The following is a 24,009-nucleotide window of genomic DNA, read 5'->3' on the forward strand; positions in this document are numbered from 1 at the left end:
ATTGCATGTGAAAGTTTCCCCCTCCAAATTCTTTCTTTTTTTAAATTGAGGTGTATTCCGTGAACAGTAAAATGTACAAATCTTAAGTATACATACAGCTCAATGAGATTTTGCCTGTGTAATCACCACCCAGATCAAGATACAGAAATTTTCAGTCATCCCAGAAAGTTCCCTTGTCCCCCTTCTCAGTCAACACATCCCCAAAATGATAACCGATATTCTGACTTCCATGCCCATATATTAATTTGCATGTTCTTGAACTTTATATAGATGGAACCATATAGTATGTACTCTGGCATCTGGCTTCTTTCATTCGATGTAATGTTTTTTACATTCATCTATGTTGTTTCTATCAGTAGTTCATTCTTTTTTATTGATATATAATATTCCATTGTGTGAATATAATTCATTTGCCCATTTTTCTGTTAATGGGCATTTGGGTTTTCAGTTGAGACTTTTATGAATAAAGGTTCTATGGATATTCTTGAATATGTCTTTTGATGGACAGTTGTGCTCATTTCTTTAGGGCTGTATGTCTAGAAATAGAATTGCTAGATCATAAGGTAGTCTATGTTTAAATTTATTAGAAACTGCCAAACTATTTTCTAAAATGTTTGGATCATTTACACTCCCACCAATAATATCTGAGAATTCCAGTTATTCCACATTGTCATCTATACTTGTCTATCTTTTTTTCCAATCTTTTTTTTTTTAATGTATTTATTATTTGGCTGCATTGGGTCTTCGTTGCTGCACGCGGGCTTTTTCTAGTTGCGGGAAGCAGGGGCTAATCTTCATTGCGGTGCACAGGCCTCTCATTGCGGTAGGTTCTCGCTGCATAGCACTGGTTCTAGGCATGCGGGCTTCAGTAGTTGTGGCACGCAGGCTCAGTAGTTGTGGCTCGCAGGCTCTAGAGTGCAGGCTCAGTGGTTGTGGCATGCAGGCTTAGTTGCTCCGTGGCATGTGGGATCTTCCCAGACTGGGGCTCAAACCCATGTCCCCTGCATTGGCAGGTGGATTCTTAACCACTGAGCCACCAGGGAAGTCCTATAGTTGTCTATCTTTTTTTTTTTGGCAGTACGCGGGCCTCTCACTGTTGTGGCCTCTCCGTTGCGGAGCACAGGCTCCAGACGCTCAGGCTCAGCGGCCATGGCTTACGGGCCCAGCAGCTCCGCGGCATGTGGGATCTTCCTGGACCGGGGCACGAACCTGTGTCCCCTGCAACGGCAGGCGGACTCTCAACCACTGCGCCACCAGGGAAGCCCTATCTTTTTAATTTTAGTCATTCTGGGTTGCTATGTGGTGATATCTCACTGAGGTTTAAATTTGTATCTCCCAGTGAATAATGATGCTGAGCACTTGTTATTGACCCTTTGGGTATCATCTTTTGTGATGTGCCTCTACAAATCATCTGCCCATTTAAAAATTGGGTTGTCTTTTTTTTTTTTTTTCTCCTTCTGGTACGCGGGCCTCTCACTGTTGTGGCCTCTCCCGTTGCGGAGCACAGGCTCCGGACGCGCAGGCTCAGTGGCCATGGCTCACGGGCCCAGCTGCTCCGCGGCACGTGGGATCCTCCCGGACCGGGGCACGAACCCATGTCCCCTGCATCGGCAGGCGGACTCCCAACCACTGCACCACCAGGAAGCCCTGGGCTGTCTTTTTCTATCTGATTTTTGTATCACATTTTCTATATGTGAACCTTTTGTTAGATATTATATGTATTGTGACTATTTCCTCCTAGTCTATAGCTTGAGTTTTTACTTTACTTCAGAATCTTCAGATGAGCCAAAGTTCTTAGGCAAGAGTTTTAAGAGGCACTTCAGATAACAGTTTAGTAACTAATAAACTAGCCATCTGTTAGTAATTGTATTGGGTTACTACTGCTACTGTAACAAAGTACCAAAAAAAGGATAAATTTATTATCTTGCAGTTCTTTAAATTAGAATTCTGATACAAGTCTCATTAGTCCAGGTGTTGGTAAGTCTGTGTTCCTTTCTGTAGGCTCTAGGGGGAGAGTCAATTTCCATGTCCTTTCCAGTTTATGTGGCTGCCCACATAATTCCATCTTTTCCATCTTGACTTGGGCCATTTTCCTCCATCTTCAAACCTAGCAATTTTACATCTCTCTAACCATTCTTCCGTAGTCACATCTTCCAAAGGTTCCTGCTTTTGAGGACTCAGATGATTAAATTGAGCACATTGTAATAATCCAGGATAATCTCCCCATCTCAAGGCCTTTAATTTAATCAAGTTTTCAGAGTCATTTTTGCCATTTTAGGTAACATATTCACAGCTTCCGGAGATAGGACATAGACATCTTTGGGAGCCATTATTCTGTGTACCACACTAGTGTAGTTAGTATGATAGCCCAAGAGTTGCTCAAGTAATGTGGTAGCTCATCTACTACTAATGTTGCAGCATCCATATTGGGTGTGGGGAGAAAGTAATCCAAAATACATTGATAAGGCTAAGTAGGATCTTCTGGCGTGTGTGTGTGTGTGTGTGTGTGTGTGTGTGTGTGTGTGTGTGTAAGTATAATAAGATTATATACTAGACAAGTGATAGATTAGAAAAGAGAGTGAGTGATCACTTCCCTTTAGGGTAGGTGGGGAGCAATTAGAAAAGTTCTTTTTAAATACCCTAAATTGGCTTCTTATCAGCTTAGGGATAAAGTCCAAACTTCTTAGGACAGCTCTCCAAAGCTCACACTTTTAATTACTACATTCTATGACCTCTCTAATATGAGAGTGCATTTTGTTTCCAATGTGAATGCTAGCTTCACCTGGAAAGAACAGTCATGCATTCCTATAATTGTAGCTGGCATTGTTTTGACACCACCAATAATACTAAAATGAACTCTGAGTTCATAGGTTTTAAAATAATCACACATTACACTGTTAATGCCTTTGATACTTTGGGGGTAATATGCCCTTCTCCTTTTTCATTTATTCTAGGTCCCTTCTTGTGCATCATGGTAAATCTTGGTATAATTTAAAAGGAACTCATAGTATTTCTTGGACCTTTAAATTTGTGTTGTGGCTACTTCCAAAACCTAGTGATTCCATTCTCTATGTACATGAATTTTTTTTCGTAGACTGGAAAATAAAATTTGTTGATACCTGTTGTATGCCAGGTGCATGCTAGATAATCTTCACAGCAGCCTTTCATGATAAACATTGTTATTTTTATTTTACAACTGAGGCAGCTGAGTCTCAAAGAGATTTAAGCAACTTGCCAAAGTTGATAAGTAGTAAGTAACAGATGTGGGATGCTAGTTTAGGTCTGATTCCAAAGCCCTTGTACACTCTTTCCCCAGTGTGGTCAGTCAAATGGATCAAAATAAATGTGTATCAGAGCACATCTGTATTCTGTTGTAACCTTGAAGAAGTTTGGTAGCATGCCAAAATATTTGAATCAGGAGGTTTCAACTTGGTGAAATTCTATTTATATGCTTGAGAGACTCTTAAAATTGTGGTAAAATGCTGTGAATATGAACATCTAGTTAGAAGATTCAAATGGTGCATTTGACCTCTTTATTCCGGTTCCATTACTATTTTGACCTCCTCAGTTTTCACTACGTATAGCCACAACCATGCAGGCAAATTTGTTTGTCCCTGTTACTTGTTTTTTGGAATGCTCTGGATAATTCCTAAAAATGTGAATTTTATTTTCACTTTGATGTCTCAGACTTTTAAAGGGAGACATTGTGATGAAATGTTGGCTGAGTCACCCTTATATTAATTAAATGTTTTACTCCCCATGTGATTGAATCAATTAAATTGCAAAAGAAGAAAAGGAAAATGCTTAGATCCCTTTAAGTATCTCCAGCATTTCTAATTTGTATAATTCAGGGATCAGTGAGTGTTCTTTTGCTTTCACACATTTAGCATTTGTTTCTTTGGCCTAAATAACTCAACTTTCCTATTCTTGAATTTCTTATTTGTGCCAATTTGGATAATATTTTAGAAAGTATGTACCTGTTGATAAATTGTAGTGTGTCACTGGTGAAAACTGGCTTACTGTGCTAAATTTTACCAGTGTTCTTCAGGCAGGGATGCCTCTTTTGATTCAACCATTTTCTCTTTGAATGAGATAACCCATTTGAAAATCTATTGATATATTCCTTGGCAGGTTGGTCCTAATCTGGACCCTCTGCCTTACTGTCCTCACTTTCCACAACTCTCACACATGTAGCTTACACTTTAGCTATATAAAACTATTTGCTGTTTTTAGTACCATATATATTTTTATATCTCTTCCTTTAACCTCTTTTGTGTGGTAAACTTGACATGTCTGTCATTCAGGACTCAGTTAAGTGTCATTTCCTCTAGAAAGCCTTCCATTAAACCTTCCTCAGCCTCTTGATAGAATTAGATGACCCACTGAATATGATGCATACCTTTATCACAGCACTTACTACACCATATTGTATTATCTGTTTACTTTTTGATTTTCCCCTAATATTCTTTAGTAGTTAAGGGGGAAAGTAGCAGAATATGAGGTTGGAGAGATTTAGGCAGGGACCAGATCACGTAGGGTCTTAACATAGGCCAGAGTAAAGAGTATGGATGTTATTCTAAAAGCCAGTGAAGGGTTTTAGCAGGAGAGTGACATGATCCTATATGTGTTTTTAAAATATCTCCCTGGCTGCTCGGTGGAGAATGGATTTGTGGACAGTAAGAGTGCAAGCTGGAAAACCAGTCAACAGAGCCTACTGCAATGGTCCAAGTGAGAGATGATAGTGGCTTAGACTAGGATAGCACCAGTGGAGACTGGAGAAAAGTGGATGACTCAGGATGTATCTTGGAGTTAGTGCCTATAGGACTCATTAATGCATTAAAAGTGGGGGTTGAAAAAAAGGAAAGATTTTCAAAGTTTATTTTCAGGTTTCTAGTTTGAGCAGCTGTGTAGAGAGAAAAGCTGGCATTCTGTTTTGATTATGTTTGAAATGCCTGTAAGACATTCAATGAAGAATCAAATGGGCATTTAAATATGTGACATCGGAATTCAGAGGTGAGGTGTAGACATCATTGTTATAATTGGTATTTAAAACCATGGGAACTGATGCGATCACCAAGAGGATGAACATAGAGAAGAGGGCCCAAAGATGAACATAAATACCACAAGTTCATCACCCAAGGCAAAACCTGGCATCCAGACATGTTTTAATTGCCATATTTAAAATTTAAAAATGCTTTAAACTGGTTTCTCACATTTGAAAATTGAGAGTTCCCATAAAAATTCGGATCTTTGCCTTTTCTTGAATAATTAGAAGGTGCAACATCACTGAACCTGTATTTCTATGCAGTAACAATCAGCCTAAGCTATGCTCTTTAGTATGGTCTGTCCAGTTGACCACAGGCTCTACACTGTTCCTTATTTTTCTTTTACTTAGCCTGTTTTAGTCAAATGCCTCTCTGGGCATTTGAATTTACAGCCCCTGATTTACACGTTAAGGATAGAAGGAGCCAACAAAGGAACCTATGAGGAAGCAACACCAAGATAGGAAAACCAGGAGAATACGGTGTTACAGAAAACTAGAGAGGATGTGTTTTCACTTATTAAATGCTATTAAGAGACTGAGGAGGATGAAGAGAGAGAAAGGCTGTTTCAGTGGTGGGAATAGAATTGAGGAGGGGATGCGGAAGAGAGGTGAGGAAGTGGAGGCAGTTCTTTTGAAAACTCAGGAAAGTGAAGAGGTGCAGGTGAATGGGACAGGAGATATTAGAGACTGTGTGAACAGTCCGTTAGAGAGGTGAAGATGGCTGGTACAGGAGAGAAAGGTGATAAATAACATGAAGATCTTAGAGACCAGGTGATATCCTAGAGCACAAGAGCCCGATTGGCCTTTGCACGGAAGAGGCACGCTGCCATAGGGAAGGAGCACACTGGTCCTGAGGTGGTGGCAACATGGAACACTAACTGATAACAATGAGAATAGAACCAGAGTGTTATTTTAGCTAAATATTTAGACTCAAACTGTGTGTATGTTCTGTGTTTATACGTTCTCCCTCACTGTCTCTGCCTGTGAATCTCTCTAGTTCCAATGTCACCTTTCCAGGCAAGCCTTTCTGTTCTTATTGTCCACATTCCACCCAAGTAACACTTTTTCCTCTTTGGCACTCATTTATTTCTTCTATTATATTTTCTCAGTTCATTCCTCACTTCCCTCTACTACACATACACATACTGTTACTTTAAAGTGAAATGCTGGATCATCGAGAAGGAAGAAAAAAATATATATCAGCCAGTCACCAAATATTTAATAAGTGTTCTCTATATGCCTGGTTCTGTGCTAGGTTCTGGAGATTCTTTAGTGAACTGTAGAGACTTGGACCATGCCTTATGAATCTTAGAATTTAACAGTGATCTTTGGCTTTTGAGTTCAACAAAATCATTGGCAGGCCTTTAAAATACAGGTACCAGGGCATCCACTGAACCAGGAGTTTCTGGGACAAGGGCTTAGCATTTACAAAGATCTCGAGGCAAAATAGTGTTTTTCAAAAACTGTAACTACTGGCCTAGCCAAATATTATTTCTTAGATGCCTTGTATGGTTGACTTATGTGGGGAAGAAGCAGAGGAAGATTTAACTTAGGAGGTGACACTTAAAATGGATCTGGGATGCACACTGAAGTATTAAGGGGTAAAGGGACATGATGTATCCAACGTACTCAAATGGTTCAGAAAAATAATAGTTTATATATCTAAAAATATTAAAATTGGTGAATCTGAATAGAACATATACAGGAGTTCATTATACTATTCTTTTAACATTTCTGAAGTTTGAAATTGTTTGAAAAGAAAAAAACTGAAATAAATGAAGATCAAAAATAAATTGGATCTAGAAGTTACATAAGATTCCAATAAGCAGAGACATAGGTAGAGGCAGGATTGGATAATGAAGGGGATAAGTATTCCAGGCTGAAAGGACAGGGTAGGCTCTGAACAAAATCAGAACAGACTAGAATATGATAGTGTGAGATAAGAGACAGGTAAGCAGTCAGGTGTAACTGAATTACAGGTTCAGTAAAAAGAAATGAGTGGAGCCAGATTATGAAGCTCCATGTGTACCCTGCAAGGGGTTTAGTTTTGTTTTTTTTTTTTCTTTGCGGTACACGGGCCTCTCACTGCTGTGGCCTCTCCTGTTGCGGAGCACAGGTCCCGGACGCGCAGGCTCAGTGGCCATGGCTCACGGGCCCCGCCACTCTGCGGCATATAGGATCCTCCCGGACCGGGGCACGAACCCGTGTCCCCTGCATCAGCAGGGGGACTCTCAACCACTGCGCCACCAGGGAAGCCCGGAGTTTAGTTTTCATCATTAAAACTAGCAGTTATCAAGTAGGATGCTCATTCCCTAGGTGGTGAGAAAAATGATCTGTTGGGGTGCAGGAAGAAAACTTTGTAACTTATATTTGTATATATTTATATCATTTTTTAAAATTTCTATTTTATGTATTAAAAAATATATGTAGTATCTTAACACAGCAGTATGTATACAATTTATAAATAAATATACATATATGGAGCTCCTAAAAAACTTTTTTGCTATCAAAGTTAGGAGACTACTCCTGTAGACATTTTCCTGCCTTGTAGCCAGAGTGATATATTTTTAAATGTAAAATCAGTCCTGTTAATCTCTCTATACGTGTATATGTGTATTTATGTGTTTGTGTATGTAGTTTTTCAACAACTTACTTTGTGTTTAGGACAAAGTCTAAATCGTAACGTGACTTTAAATGCTCTTCTCAGTCTACTGCCTACAAATCATGCCAGTCTTCTCACTGGAGGCAAGTGTTCATGGTCTAAGCCAAGCTCCTTTACTTCTTTGAATGCACTACCTTGCCTCTATGTTAGATGATCCTTCTACGTAGGAGGATCTCATTAAAAAAAATTCTTTTCACCTGGTTAACTCAGTTTATTTTCAAGTCCTAGCTTATGTGTTACTTCCCCTGATAGCCCTCTTCCGACTCCCTAGACAAGGTAGTAACCCCTTTGCAAGGTAGTAACCCCTTTGCATAGCTTTGAAATGGCCCCTCTCATATTTTTAGTGGCTTGCTAAAAGTTCTTAAGACAGGAGACATATCTCTCTTGTTCACTCCTTTATCCCAGTGGAAATGCTTGGAACTTTATTAAGAGCCCAGTAAATATCTGTTGAAAAGGGAAGGAGGTTGTGGAGCAACCGGAACTCTCATTCATTGCTGCGGGGAATGAAGAATGCCACAGCCACTTTGGCAGTTTCTTGTAAAACATACTCTCACCATACAATCCAACAATCACGTTCCCTGACACTTTCCTGATAGAGATGAAAACTGTTGTCTACACAGAAACCTGCACACGGATAGCAGGTTTATTCATAATGCCGTAACTTGGAAGCAACTAATATGCCCTTCAGCAGGTGAATGGATAAATAAACTGTGGTACCTCCAGACAATGGAATATTATTCAGGACTAGAAAGAAGTGTGCTATAAAGCCATGGAAAGACATAGAGGAACCATAAATGTATATTATTAAGTGAAAGAAGCCAGTCTGAAAAGGCTACATACTGTATGATTCCAACTGTATGACATTCTGGGAAAGATAAAACTATAAAGATCAGTGGTTACTAGGGGTTAGGGGAGAGGGAGAGTTGAAATGACAGGGCCCATAGGATTTTCAGGGCAATGAAACTATTCTGTATGATATTATAATGGTGGATACATGTCATTATAAATTTGTCTATACTCAAGAGTGAACTGTAATATGAAATATGGACTTTGATAGTGATGTATCAATATGGGTTCATCAATTGTAATAAGAAATGTACCACTGTGGTGGGGCATGTTGATAGTGGGGGAGACTATGTGTGTGTGCGAGTGGAGGGTATATGGAAAATCTTTGCACCTTCTGCTCAATTTTGCCATGAGTCTAAAACTGCTCTAAAAAATAAAGTCCATTAAACACACACGCACACACACACACACACAGTGAGACAAATCTGAAATGTGGAACATTTAATCAGAAAAAAAGAAGGGAATGGGGTAATCACTAGGGCAATGCCAATCAAAACCACAATACCACTTCAATCCATTAGGATGGCTATAATCAGAAAGACAGCCAACAACTAGTATAGGGAGGATGTGGAGAAATTCATATATTGCTAATGGGAGTATAAAATAGTGCAGCCACTTTGAAAAACACTTTCACGGTTCTTCAGAATGCTAAACATAGAGTTTCCATATGACCCAGAAATTCCATCCTCAATATATACCCAAGAGAAATGAAAACATACGTCTGCACAAAAACTTATACATGAATTCTCACAGCAGCATTATTAATAATAGCCAAAATGTAGAAAAAGCCTAAATGTCTCTTAGTTAGCTCAAACTGCCATAACAAAATACCATAGACTTGAACAATAGACTTCATTTCTCACAGTTCTGGAAGTCCAAGGTTAAGGTGCTGACTCATTCCATTCCTGGTGAGAGCCCTCTTCTTGGCTTGCAGAGGGCCACCTTCTCCCTGTGTCCTCATGTGGCCTATCCTTATTTCATGTAGGTGGGGAGAGAGAGTGAAATCCTGTCTCTTCTTCATATAAGGACCCTAATCCCATCATGGGGGCCCTACTCTCTTGACCTCATCTAAACCTGTTTATTTCTCAAAGGCACCATGCCCAGCTACTGTCATATTGGGGGTTAAGGGCTTCAACATGTGAATTTGGAGGGGACACAAATGTGCAGTCCTTAGCAATGTCCATCAGCTGGTGAATAGGTAAATAAAATGTAGCATGTTCATACAATGACATGTTATTCATCGATAAAAGGAGGGTATTATTGATACATGCTGTAATATGAATGAACCTTGAAAATATGCTAAATGAAAGAAACTAGACAGAAAAGACTGCATATTGTATGATTCCACTTATATGAAAAGTCCAGGACAGACAAATCTTTAGGGACAGAAAATAGATTAATGGTTGTCTAGGGCCGAGGAGGGAGGAGGTTTGAAGAGAAATAGGAGTGACTGCTAATAGTCCTGGGGTTTCTCTTTGGGGTGATGAAAATGTTCTAATAATGATAACGGTTGCACAACTGTGAAAATATTAAAAACAATTGAATTGTGTACTTTAACTCTGTAGTATGTGAATTACATCAGTAAAGCTAATAAATTTTAGCAAAAATTGGTAGTTTTCTTTAAAGTGGCAAAATATAAAATACCGCATGGAGAAAGGTGATGTTCTTCTATTACCTTTCTTTGCATTCTAAATGGAGTGTTGAAAGGAAATAAACTGTAGAGATTTTTTAAAAATCAGACTTTTAATGCAATATAATAAACAGTAACAAGAGGACATTTGGAAAGGTTTGGATAAAAACAGTTGTTGAGTGAGACATGTCTCACTGGCTCATATGTGAGCCAGTCTACCTTTCAGGATGAATAGTCATCCACCTCATTTTAATTTTTTTACTTTATAGTATATTATGTGACTTTAACTCACAGGGTTTGTTTTTTTTCCCTCTTTCCATTAATTTATTCTACTTTACACCTTCTAATTTCTCCTTTGGAAAAAAGACAGCAACCATCCACTTTCTCATTTCTTTAGTTAGATGAGTGCAATAACTCTTTACTTCTCTCATCTCATTTTGAGCAGTAAATAATGTGATAATGTCTATAATGATTTTTTTAAAAAGCAATAGTAACAAAGAGTTTGAAATTTTTCTCAAGTGGCTTCATACAACTGATTTGGTAACATCCACATGTACCATGTTTGTTGGGCTGACTCTTACATCCTTGAGGCTAACTCCTCTGACGTCAGTCTTGCTTTCTCTGACTTCTTTCATAAGTCCCTTCTTCTGTGCTCCTATGGTACTCCATGCATATCTTTTTTTTAATCATATCTCCACATACTGGCATCTTCTATTTATCTGCCTGTCTCCTCCATTAGCTTATAAACTTCATTAAGGCCAATGACTGTATCTTATCTTTGTACCTCAGCATCTATAGTTGAATTTGGCAAATAGGAGGTATTCAGTAAAGGCTTGTTCAACTAAACTTAATCATAGTAGAAACTGTGTTATCAGATGTGATAGGGAGTGATATTTAGTCCGTTAATTTTTAAAGAGTCAAAGCTATAATTATATTGAAAAAAATGTATACCCACCTTCAAGTTTTAATTAACATATAGTTGTATAATCTTTGACAATGATTTGATGTAGGGCATGGCCTTTGAATATGGGACCCTAATTATAGTTCTACTTAGTCTTTCTTGCATTGAAAAACAAACAAAAAATTTTAAACCCTAAAATGAAAACAGTTTATTTAAAATGGAGGCACTTGGAAAGAACTTTGAGACATGAATATAGAATCTTTAGATTTTTACCTTTTTTCCCAATCTATAACAGATATCTTACCCACAGGTAATTCAACAGCAGTTTTTATTAGCAACTCAATTCTATTGAGTCTGTTTTAAACACTTTAAACAGTTTTTGTAGAAACAGTAGCTCTCTTTTTGCAGTCATACTTCTAATAACTAAACACAGTGGCATTAACAAGTTTAGGAACAAACAAAAGTGACTGGCTCTTATTAAGCATCCACCTCAGCTATTTGGATTAGAACTAGCTAATCCACGGGAAGTACTGAAGAGTAGCTAACCAGCTATGATCATTAAAGCTTACCCTGAGCATCTGTAATACATTTTATGCAAAAATGGAGAATATTTATTAATCTAATAAATGACTTAGTGGAGGAAATTTACGAGAACTTGTACTTGTTATTTTCTGTACCAAAATTTCATCAATTATAGATAGAGCTTAAGCAGGGTCTGCTATATCCTGCCACGAGATTTCATAAATTTGTTCTAAAACTCAGTGCTTTGAAATGTCTTACTGCCTTCTCAGGTCACTCTGGCCACCCCCAAAGAATTTCATGCTAATTGTTTTTTTTTTATTTGTTTGTTTTAATTTCAGTGGTAGGAATGGGATCCTGGTGCTTCCACATGACTCTGAAATATGAAATGCAGGTCAGTAATGACAAAATTGACTTAAATGCTTATTTCTCTTAATCCAGAGACACTTCAAATTTGAGGAAAGAGCACATTACTAGAGGATGATACTGAGGCAAGAAGAAAAAAAGATGGAATTTGTAATCCCTGGAGTTTTTTACTTCAGGCCAAAGGATCCAGGTTGAGTAAGTGAAGAGGCAAGCAAATAAGTTGTCCATAGAGAAAACAAGCTAGAGCAGAATGGGCTTTTGACCACCTCTGTGCAGGCATGTATGATTTTAGAGTAGGATTAGAAAGTAGAGTCTCATGGAGACATCTTAAGAAGATAAAATCAGTTCACCAAAGTAATGTATTCTTATTCTTGGCTGCCTACATTTCCTTATGTCTGTCTTGTGGCATCCACTTGAATGGTCTGGTCCCTCTAATAGCAAGGTTGTAGAGCTATGCAAGGATTTTTATTTACTGTCTTTGCTCTAAGGGGGCCATATAGCTAGTCCTCAATCTTTTAACCTCTTTATTTCCCATCACTAGCCCAGAAACTTCTAGAATAGCACTGTCCATAGAAATATAATGTGAACTACGTATATAATTAAAAATCTCCAGTAGCCACATCTTAAAAAGCCACATTAAGAAGAAATAGGTGGAGTGTTGAGACTTCCGGGTAAGATGGTGGAAGAGTAAGACGCGGAGATCACCTTCCTCCCCACGGATACACCAGAAATACAGCTACACGTGGAACAACTCCTACAGAACACCTGCTGAACGCTGGCAGAAGACCCCAGACCTCCCAAAAGGCAAGAAACTCCCCACATACCTGGGTAGGGCAAAGCGGAGAGATTCCCGCACAGAGGATCGGTGCCGAGCGGCACTCACCAGCCTGAGAGGCTTGTCTGCTCGCCCGCCCGGGCGGGCGGCGCTGGAAGCTGAGGCTCGGGCTTCGGTCAGAGCGCAGGGAGAGGACTGGGGCTGGCGGCGAGAACTCAGCCTGAAGGGGGCTAATGTGCCACAGCTAGCCGGGAGGGAGTCCGGGAAAACTCTGGAACTGCCGAAGAGGCAAGAGACTTTTTCTTCCCTCTTGGTTTCATGGTGCACAAGGAGAGGGGATTAAGAGCGCTGCTTAAAGGGGCTCCACAGACGGGCGCGAGTCACGACTGAAAGCGCGGAGCCCAGTGACGGGCGTGGGACGCTGGGGCTGCTGCTGCCGCCACCAAGAAGCCTGTGTGCGAGCGCAGGTCACTGTCCACACCGCCCTTCCGGGAGCCTGTGTAGCCCGCCACTGCCGGGGTCCCGGGATCCAGGGGCGGCTTCCCTGGGAGAACGCACGGCGCGCCTCGGGCTGGTGCAACGTCACGCCGACCTCTGCCGCTGCAGGCTCGCCCCGCACTCCGTGCCCCTCCCTCCCGCCCGGCCTGAGTGAGCCAGAGTCCCCGAAGAGGCTGCTCCTTTAACCCTGTCCTGTCTGAGCGACAAACAGACGCCCTCCGGCGACCTACACGCAGAGGCGGGGCCAAATCCAAAGCTGAGACCCAGGAGCTGTGAGAACAAAGAAGAGAAAGGGAAACCTCTCCCAGCAGCCTCAGAAGCAGCGGATTAAAGCTCCACAATCAACTTGATGTACCCTGCATCTGTGGAATACATGAATAGACAACAAATCATCCCAAATTGAGGAGCCAGGAGTCAGTGCTGTGCCTCTGAGGTGGGAGAGCCAACTTCAGGACACTGGTCCACAAGAGACCTCCCAGCTCCACATAATATCAAATGGCGAAAATCTTCCAGAGATCTCCATCTCAACACCAGCACCCAGCTTCACTCAACGACCAGCAAGCTACAGTGCTGGACACCCTATGCCAAACAACTAGCAAGACAGGAACACAACGCCACCCATTAGCAGAGAGGTGGCCTAAAATCATAAAAAGTCCGCAGACACCCCAAAACACAACACCAGACGTGGACCTGCCCACCAGAAAGACAAGATCCAGCCTCATCCACCAGAACACAGGCACTAGTCCCCTCCACCAGGAAGCCTACACAACCCACTAAACCAACCTTAGCCACTGGGGACAGACACCAAAAACAACGGGAACTACGAACCTGCAGCCTGCAAAAAGGAGACCCCAAACACAGTAACATAAGCAAAATGAGAAGACAGAAAAACACACAGCAGGAGAAGGAGCAAGATAAAAACCCACCAGACCTAACAAATGAAGAGGTAATAGGCAGTCTACCTGAAAAAGAATTCAGAATAATGATGGTAAAGATGATCCAAGATTCTATTTCCAAGATCCAAAATCTTGGAAATAGAATAGACAAAATGCAAGAAACAGTTAACAAGGACCTAGAAGAACTAAAGATGAATCAAGCATCAATTAAAAACACAATAAATGAAATAAAAATTACTCTAGATGGGATCAATAGCAGAATAACTGACGCAGAAGAACGGATAAGTGAGGTGGAAGATAAAATAGTGGAAATAACTGCTGCAGAGCAAAATAAAGAAAAAAGAATGAAAAGAACAGAGGACAGTCTCAGAGACCTCTGGGACAACATTAAACGCACCAACATTCGAATTATAGGGGTTCCAGAAGAAGAAGAGAAAAAGAAAGGGACTGAGAAAATATTTGAAGAGATTACAGTAGAAAACTTCCCTAATATGGGAAAGGAAATAGTTAATCAAGACCAGGAAGCACAGAGAGTCCCATACAGAATAAATCCAAGGAGAAATACGCCAAGACACATATTAATCAAGCTGTCAAAAACTAAACACAAAGAAATCATATTAAAAGCAGCAAGGTAAAAACAACAAATAACACACAAGGGAATCCCCATCAGGATAACAGCTGACCTCTCAGCAGAAACTCTACAAGCCAGAAGGGAGTGGCAGGACATAATTAAAGTGATGAAGGAGAAAAACCTGCAACCAAGATTACTCTACCCAGCAAGGATCTCATTCAGATTTGATGGAGAAATTAAAACGTTTACAGACAAGCAAAAGCTGAGAGAGTTCAGCACCACCAAGCCAGCTTTACAACAAATGCTAAAGGAACTTCTCTAGGCAAGAAACACTACAGAAGGAAAAGACCTACAATAATGAACCCAAAACAATTAAGAAAATGGGAATAGGAACATACATATCGATAATTACCTTAAATGTAAATGGACTAAATGCTCCCACCAAAAGACACAGATTGGCTGAATGGATACAAAAACAAGACCCATATATATGCTGTCTACAAGAGACCCACTTTCAGACCTAGAGACACATACAGACTGAAAGTAAGGGGATGGAAAAAGATATTCCATGCAAATGGAAACCAAAGGAAAGCGGGAGTAGCAATTCTCATATCAGACAAAATAGACTTTAAAATAAAGACTACTAGAAGAGACAAAGAAGGACACTACCTAATGATCAAGGGATCGATCCAAGAAGAAGATATAACAATTGTAAATATTTATGCACCCAACATAGGAGCACCTCAATACATAAGGCAAATACTAACAGCCATAAAAGGAGAAATCGACAGTAACACAATCATAGTAGGGGACTTTAACACCCCACTTTCACCAATGGACAGATCATCCAAAATGAACATAAATAAGGAAACACAAGCTTTAAATGATACATTAAACAAGATGGACTTAATTGATATTTATAGGACATTCCATCCAAAAACAACAGAATACACATTTTTCTCAAGTGCTCATGGAACATTCTCCAGGATAGATCATATCTTGGGTCACAAATCAAGCCTTGGTAAATTTAAGAAAATTGAAATTGTATCAAGTATCTTTTCCGACCACAATGCTATGAGACTAGATATCAATTACAGGAAAAGGTCTGTAAAAAATACAAACACATGGAGGCTAAACAATACACTACTTAATAACGAAGTGATCACTGAAGAAATCAAAGAGGAAATTAAAAAATACCTAGAAACAAATGACAATGGAGACACGACGACCCAAAACCTATGGGATGCAGCAAAAGCAGTTCTAAGAGGGAAGTTTATAGCAATACAATCCCACCTTAAGAAACAGGAAACATCTCGAATAAACAACCTAACCTTGCACCTAAAGCAATTAGAGAAAGAAGAACAAAAACATCCCAAAGTTAGCAGAAGGAAAGAAATCATAAAAATCAGATCAGAAATAAATGAAAAAGAAATGAAGGAAACGATAGCAAAGATCAATAAAACTAAAAGCTGGTTCTTTGACAAGATAAACAAAATTGATAAACCATTAGCCAGACTCATCAAGAAAAAAAGGGAGAAGACTCAAATCAATAGAATTAGAAATGAAAAAGGAGAAGTAACAACTGACACTGCAGAAATACAAAAGATCATGAGAGATTACTACAAGCAACTCTATGCCAATAAAATGGACAACCTGGAAGAAATGGACAAATTCTTAGAAATGCACAACCTGCCAAGACTGAATCAGGAAGAAATAGAAAATATGAACAGACCAATCACAAGCACTGAAATTGAAACTGTGATAAAAAATCTTCCAACAAACAAAAGCCCAGGACCAGATGGCTTCACAGGCGAATTCTTATCAAGCATTTAGAGAAGAGCTAACACCTATCCTTCTCAAACTCTTCCAAAATATAGCAGAGGGAGGAACACTCCCAAACTCATTCTACGAGGCCACCATCACCTTGATACCAAAACCAGACAAGAATGTCACAAAGAAAGAAAACTACAGGCCAATATCACTGATGAACATAGATGCAAAAATCCTCAACAAAATACTAGCAGACAGAATCCAACAGCACATTAAAAGGATCATACACCATGATCAAGTGGGGTTTATTCCAGGAATGCAAGGATTCTTCAATATACGCAAATCAATCAACGTGATACACCATATTAACAAATTGAAGGAGAAAAACCATATGATCATCTCAATAGATGCAGAGAAAGCTTTCGACAAAATTCAACACCCATTTATGATAAAAACCCTGCAGAAAGTAGGCATAGAGGGAACTTTCCTCAACATAATAAAGGCCATATATGACAAACCCACAGCCAGCATCATCCTCAATGGTGAAAAACTGAAACCATTTCCACTAAGATCAGGAACAAGACAAGGTTGCCCACTCTCACCACTCTTATTCAACCTAGTTTTGGAAGTTTTAGCCACAGCAATCAGAGAAGAAAAGGAAATAAAAGGAATCCAAATCGGAAAAGAAGAAGTAAAGCTGTCAGTGTTTGCAGATGACATGATACTATACATAGAGAATCCTAAAGATGCTACCAGAAAACTACTAGAGCTAATCAATGAATTTGGTAAAGTGGCAGGATACAAAATTAATGCACAGAAATCTCTGGCATTCCTATATACTAATGATGAAAAATCTGAAAGTGAAATCAAGGAAACACTCCCATTTACCATTGCAAGAAAAAGAATAAAATATCTAGGAATAAACCTACCTAAGGAGACAAAAGACCTGTATGCAGAAAATTATAAGACACTGATGAAAGAAATCAAAGATGATACAAATAGATGGAGAGATGTTCCATGTTCTTGGATTGGAAGAATCAACATTGTGAAAATGACTCTACTACCCAAAGCAGTCTACAGATTCAATGCAATCCCTATCAAACTACCACTGGCATTTTTCACAGAACTAGAACAAAAAATTTCACAATGTGTATGGAAACACAAAATACCCGGAATAGCCAAAGCAATCTTGAGAACGAAAAATGGAGCTGGAGGAATCAGGCTCCCTGACTTCAGACTATACTACAAAGCTACAGTAATCAAGACAGTATGGTACTGGCACAAAAACAGAAAGATAGATCAATGGAACAGGATAGAAAGCCCAGAGATAAACCCACGGACATATGGTCACCTTATCTTTGATAAAGGAGGCAGGAATGTACAGTGGAGAAAGGACAGTCTCTTCAATAAGTGGTGCTGGGAAAACTGGATAGGGACATGTAAAAGTATGAGATTAGATCACTCCCTAACACCATACGCAAAAATAAGCTCAAAATGGATTAAAGACCTAAATGTTAAGGCCAGAACCTATCAAACTCTTAGAGGAAAACATAGGCAGAACACTCTATGACATAAATCACAGCAAGATCCTTTTGGACCCACCTCCTAGAGAAATGGAAATAAAGACAAAAATAAACACATGGGACCTAATGAAACTGAAAAGCTTTTGCACAGCAAAGGAAACCATAAACAAGACTAAAAGACAACCCTCAGAATGGGGGAAAATATTTGCAAATGAAGCAGATGACAAAGGATTAATCTCCAAAATTTATAAGCAGCTCATGCAGCTCAATAACAAAAAAACAAACAACCCAATCCAAAAATGGGCAGAAGACCTAAATAGACATTTCTCCACAGAAGATATACAGACTGCCAACAAACACATGAAAGGATGCTCTACATCTTTACTCATTAGAGAAATGCAAATCAAAACTACAATGAGATATCATCTCACACCAGTGAGAATGGCCATCATCAAAAAATCTACAAACAATAAATGCTGGAGAGGGTGTGGAAAAAAGGGAACACTCTTGCACTGCTGGTGGGAATGTGAATTGGTACAGCCACTATGGAGAACAGTATGGAGGTTCCTTAAAAAACTACAAATAGAACTACCATATGACCCAGCAATCCCACTACTGGGCATATACCCTGAGAAAACCATAATTCAAAAAGAGACATGTACCACAATGTTCACAGCAGCCCTATTTACAATAGCCCGGAGATGGAAACAACCTAAGTGTCCATCATCGGATGAATGGGTAAAGAAGATGTGGCACATATATACAATGGAATATTACTCAGCCATAAAAAGAAACGAAATTGAGCTATTTGTAATGAGGTGGATGGACCTAGAGCCTGTCATACAGAGTGAAGTAAGTCAGAAGGAGAAAGACAAATACTGTATTCTGACACATATATATGGAATTTAAGAAAAAAAAATGTCCTGAAGAACATAGGGGTAAGACAGGAATAAAGACACAGACCTACTAGAGAGTGGACTTGAGGATATGGGGAGGGGGAAGGGTAAGCTGTGACGAAGTGAAAGAGCGGCATGGACATATATACACTACCAAACGTAAGGTAGATAGCTAGTTGGAAGCAGCTGCATAGCACAGGGAGATCAGCTCGCCGCCTGGAGGGGTGGGATAGGGAGGGTGGGAGGAAGACGCAAAAGGGAGGGGATATGGGAACATATGTATATGTATAACTGATTAAATTTGTTATAAAGCAAAAAAAATAAATAAAGATGACAAAAAAAAGACAGACCTACTAGAGAATGGACTTGAGGATATGGGGAGGGGGAAGGGTAAGCTGTGAGAAAGCGAGAGAGTGGCATGGACATATATACACTACCAAACGTAAGGTAGATAGCTAGTGGGAAGCAGCCGCATAGCACAGGGAGATCAGCTCGGTGCTTTGTGACCGCCTGGAGGGGTGGGATAGGGAGGGTGGGAGGGAGGGAGACGCAAGAGGGAAGAGATATGGGAACATAGGTATATGCATAACTGATTCACTTTGTTATAAAGCAAAAACTAACACACCATTGTAAAGCAATTATACTCCAATAAAGATGTAAAAAAAAAAAGAAGAAATAGGTGAAATTAATTTTAATAATATATTTTATTTAACACAGTATATCCAAAGTGTTACTTTAACATGTAATCAGTATAAAAATTTATTAATGAAATGTTTCACAGCCTGAAACTGGGTGTATGTTTCACACTTGCAGTGTATCTCAATTAAGATTAGGTTTATTTCAAGTGCTCAATAGCCACATAAGGCTAGTGCCTACTGTGTTGGATAGTGCTATTCTGGAAGGATCTGTTTATATAGTAGTCTATGAATTATTAATTACAGCTGTATTAAAATGTAAGAATTCTTAGAATTGATTTTAATATTCAACACATTTATAATAAGGTGTCAGGTTTCTTGTGCATGCCATGGAGAATGTGCTTGACGTGGAGAATGGCTTGACATGGAGAATACAGAAATGAATAAGACACTGGTCTGACTTAATCTGTAGGTTGGAATGGTTTTAATAGTTTCTTTTAAACAGAAAAGCAATATACATATCCTTTGACCCAGTAATTGCACTCATAGGAATACTTCCTAAGAAAGTAATCAGAGACAGAGAAAAGATTTTCACAAGGATGTTTATCACAGCATTACACGTGATAAAGACTTTTTTTTTTTTTTTTTTTTGCTGTACGCGGGCCTCTCACTGTTGTGGCCTCTCCCATTGTGGGGCACAGGCTCCGGACGCGCAGGCTCAGCGGCCATGGCTCACGGGCCCAGCCGCTCTGCGGCATGTGGGATCTTCCCGGACCGGGGCACGATCCCGCGTCCCCTGCATCGGCAGGCAGACTCTCAACCACTGCGTCACCAGGAAAGCCCGATAAAGACTTTTAAATGATCTAAATGTTTTAACAATAGGAAGATTGTTGGGAATTCCCTGGCGGTCCATTGGTTAAGACTCGCACTTTCAGTGCTGAGGCCCAGCTTCAATCCCTGGTCAGGGAACTAAGATCCCACAAGCTGTGCTGCATGGCCAAAAAAAAAAAAAAAAACTAGGGAGATTGTTAAATATACTATGATATATCTAAATTAAAATAATACTTTGAAGACTATTTACATGGGAAAATGTTATAGAGACATAAAACTTTATGTAATATGATATCAATTTTATAAATAATAGTGAAAAGACTGGGAGGAAGTACATTTTGCCTCACTTCTTTACCCTTTTTACAAAGTTTGCAACCTATGGCCCCAAATTAATTATAGCTCTTACCCACCCATACAGATATCCTTAAAACCCTTGCCCCTTGCTTTTTGAGTAATATTCAGCCCACATCCAGCTCAGTTATCTGCCTATTCTGTGCCTGAACTGAGTAGCGAAGTATTGCTCACAGAAATTACATCCCTTTGTTAAATGATCTCACTTTTAAATTATTGAACAGAAATCTCAAATAAGCACTCAATGCCACAAGGCAGTGCCATTACATTTCCCGGATAATTTCACTTCCCAGAACCATTATTTCACACCTGTTCCTTGCTTTAGATTTCTTTTCACATCTCTTTTGCCTCATACCCCATTCTCCTTGCTGATATCTTCTTCGATATTTCATGAGAATATAGACAGAATCAGTCAAGAACTCCCTCATCTTTCTGTCACCACCTTCTTCCTCCTATTATTTTGGAAGAAATGTATCAAATCCTGTCAAAGCCAGTGTCCCCTTCCCGGGGCTCTAAACTTATCCCTTCCCTCCTACTCAAAGACTTCACTCCTACAGTTACATACCCCACCGCAGTCTCTTGCTCTACCAGTCTTTAGGAAGTCACTACATTCAGTCACTGCCACCTGCATCAAACATGCTCAAACAGTTCCTATCTTTAAAAAATTATTCCACCATTGACCTTGTGTCCAGCCCTAACTCTTGAGTCATTGTTCAGTTCCTTATCACATCAGAACCATTTGATTATCTCCTCTCTCTCTCCACTCACCTCCCTCTCTTTCCCTTCCATCCCAATTAGGCATCTCTTCCCTTCACTTCACAGAAACTGCTGTTGTCAAGGTCAACGGTGACCTTCATCTTGCCAGATCCAATAGACACATTTTTATATTCTTCTTATTTGACCTCTCAGTAGCATTCCACACGTTGTTTGCTTTTTTCTTCATGAAACATTTGTCTTGGCTTCCCAGTTTTCCTTGTTTATGGAAAAGGAAATTCCCCTAGCTTTCTTCCTTACCTCACTGGCTACTCTTTTGTCCTGGGCTACCTTCTCTGTATTCTCTCCAAGGTGATCATATATAATCTCATGGCTTTGAATGTGATCTATATACTGATGATTCAGAACATCTATCTTCAGTTCTGACCTAACCTTTTAGCTCTAGATTTGTATATCCAATTGTATGTTTGACATATCATAGAAATCTCAACCTTTAATATGGGCAATATATAATTCTTTATTTCTTTTCCCATACCTGTTCCTTCCTGGTGTTCCCCTGTGATGCCATCACCCACCCATTTGCTGAAGCCAAAAACCTAGACTCATCCCTGATTTCTTTCTTTGCCTCATCCCTCACATTAAATCTATTCTTCTGGTTTTACTTTTAAAATATACCTGGATCTGCCTACTCTCCCTGTTTTTACTACTCCTACCTTAGTGTAAGGCATCACCATCCCATTTCCTGACTACTGCAGTAGTCAGCCGTTGCCTCTGCAATCAGCCAAGGTGATCTTTGAAACTTTAAATCAGGTCATGTCATTCTCCTGCTTAAAACTCTCCAAGGGGGACTTCCCTGGTGGTGCAGTGGATAAGAATCCACCTGCCAATGCAGGGGACACAGATTCGAGCCCTCCCTGGTCCAGGAAAATCCCACATGCCACAGAGCAACTAAGCCGGTGTGCCACAGACCCTGTGCTCTAGATCCTGTGAGCCACAACTACTGAGCCTGCGTGCTGAAGCTACTGAAGCCCGCACGCCTAGAGCCCGTGCTCCACAACAAGTGAAGCCACCATAAGGAGAAGCCCACGCACCACAACAGAGAGTAGCCCCCGCTTGCCATAACTAGAGAAAGCCCTCCCGCAGCAATGAAGACCCAATGCAGCCAAAAATAAATAAAATTTAAAAAGAAAAAAACCACTCTCCAAGGCATCCATTTGCATTAAAGTGAAATCCAAATTCTTTACCATGGCCTACATGATCCAATCCAGCTCTAGTTCTGCAGCTTCAGTTTTTACAATTCCTTTGCATTGTTCACTACATTCTAGCCACACTGGCCTTGTTGTTCTTCAGACAAGACCTCATGGCCTTTGTAATTGCTATTTCCTCTGCCTGCAATACTTTTATCGCAATTTTTTGCATGTCTGGTCCCTTCTGACTCTTCAACACAAATGACATCTATTCAGACATGCTTTCTCTGACCCTTTTATGTAAAGCAATCCCTTCCGTGAATTGCTTTTACTTTATGTTTTTCATAGCACTTATTGCTATTCGAAATTATCTTATTTGCACTTTCTCCTACTAGAATGTAAACTTGAGAGCAGGTATCTCACCTCTCTTAAATACTGCTCTATCTTAGCATATAAAATAGTGCTGACATATGCACAATAAAAACATACATGGAAGGGAGGAAGGAAGGACATTTAATTAATCACACAAGTGAATGACTAAAGAGTTCTATTGAAATATTAAATTGTAGTTACCCCTGGTTTGTGGGGTTACAGGCAATTATATTTCTTTCTCTCTGCATTTCTGTATTTAGCAAGTTTTCTACAATAAATATGAAGTACTTTTATGATAAGGAAAATACGTGTTTATGTTTGTTTTAAAGAAAGGAGACTTTAAAAGACTCCAAAGTTTCTTTGAAGGAATAGTAATAATACTAATAAGCCAATCAGAATACCCTTCATCCTAAAGCAGACTGCCTCCTATTATTGGAGATATTTAACTCAGTTATTTTTATTATTTTTTTTTTTGCGGTACGCAGGCCTCTCACTGTTGTGGTCTCCCCCGCCGCGGAGCACAGGCTCCGGACGCGCAGGCTCAGCGGCCATGGCTCACGGGCCCAGCCGCTCCGCGGCATGTGGGATCCTCCCAGACCGGGGCATGAACCCGTGTCCCCTGCATCGGCAGGCGGACTCTCAACCACTGCGCCACCGGGGAAGCCCCTTAACTCAGTTTTGAGTTTTATTTATGTGGCAAGATTATTTTATTTTCCAAAGGTGTTCACACCCATATATCCCATCCCACCTGCTTTTCTTACAAGGTGACAGACTCTCCTCAAGAGGTGGAATCTCTTGTTTGTTGCCCTTGAATCTGGGCAGGATTGTGACTATAGTAGACCTGAAGATATATGACATCCAAGACTGAATCATAAGAAGCAGTACAGCTTCTGCCTAGTCTTCCTGGGACATTTACCCTCAGAACCCAGCACCATATTGTAAAGAAGCCACTTGGAAGAGCCATGTGTAGGTGTTCTTGCTACACCTCACTGAAATCCCCAGACTTCAGCCAGCATCAACTG

At 39.9% G+C, this 24,009-nt stretch overlaps 1 protein-coding gene across 1 annotated transcript in view; it reads left to right on the plus strand.

The window, feature by feature from the left end:
- The window catches only part of ACER3 (alkaline ceramidase 3), a 200,511-nt gene that overhangs the window by 90,325 nt on the left and 86,177 nt on the right, over positions 1-24,009 (plus strand). The window contains exon 3 of the mRNA XM_081238778.1: positions 11,944-11,996. Coding sequence (XP_081094904.1) covers positions 11,944-11,996 — 53 coding nt within the window. The remainder of the gene's footprint in view (positions 1-11,943; positions 11,997-24,009) is intronic.

The sequence above is a fragment of the Mesoplodon bidens genome, assembly GCF_964165515.1.
Source record: "Mesoplodon bidens genome assembly, chromosome: 7".
Classification (NCBI taxonomy): domain Eukaryota; kingdom Metazoa; phylum Chordata; class Mammalia; order Artiodactyla; family Ziphiidae; genus Mesoplodon; species Mesoplodon bidens.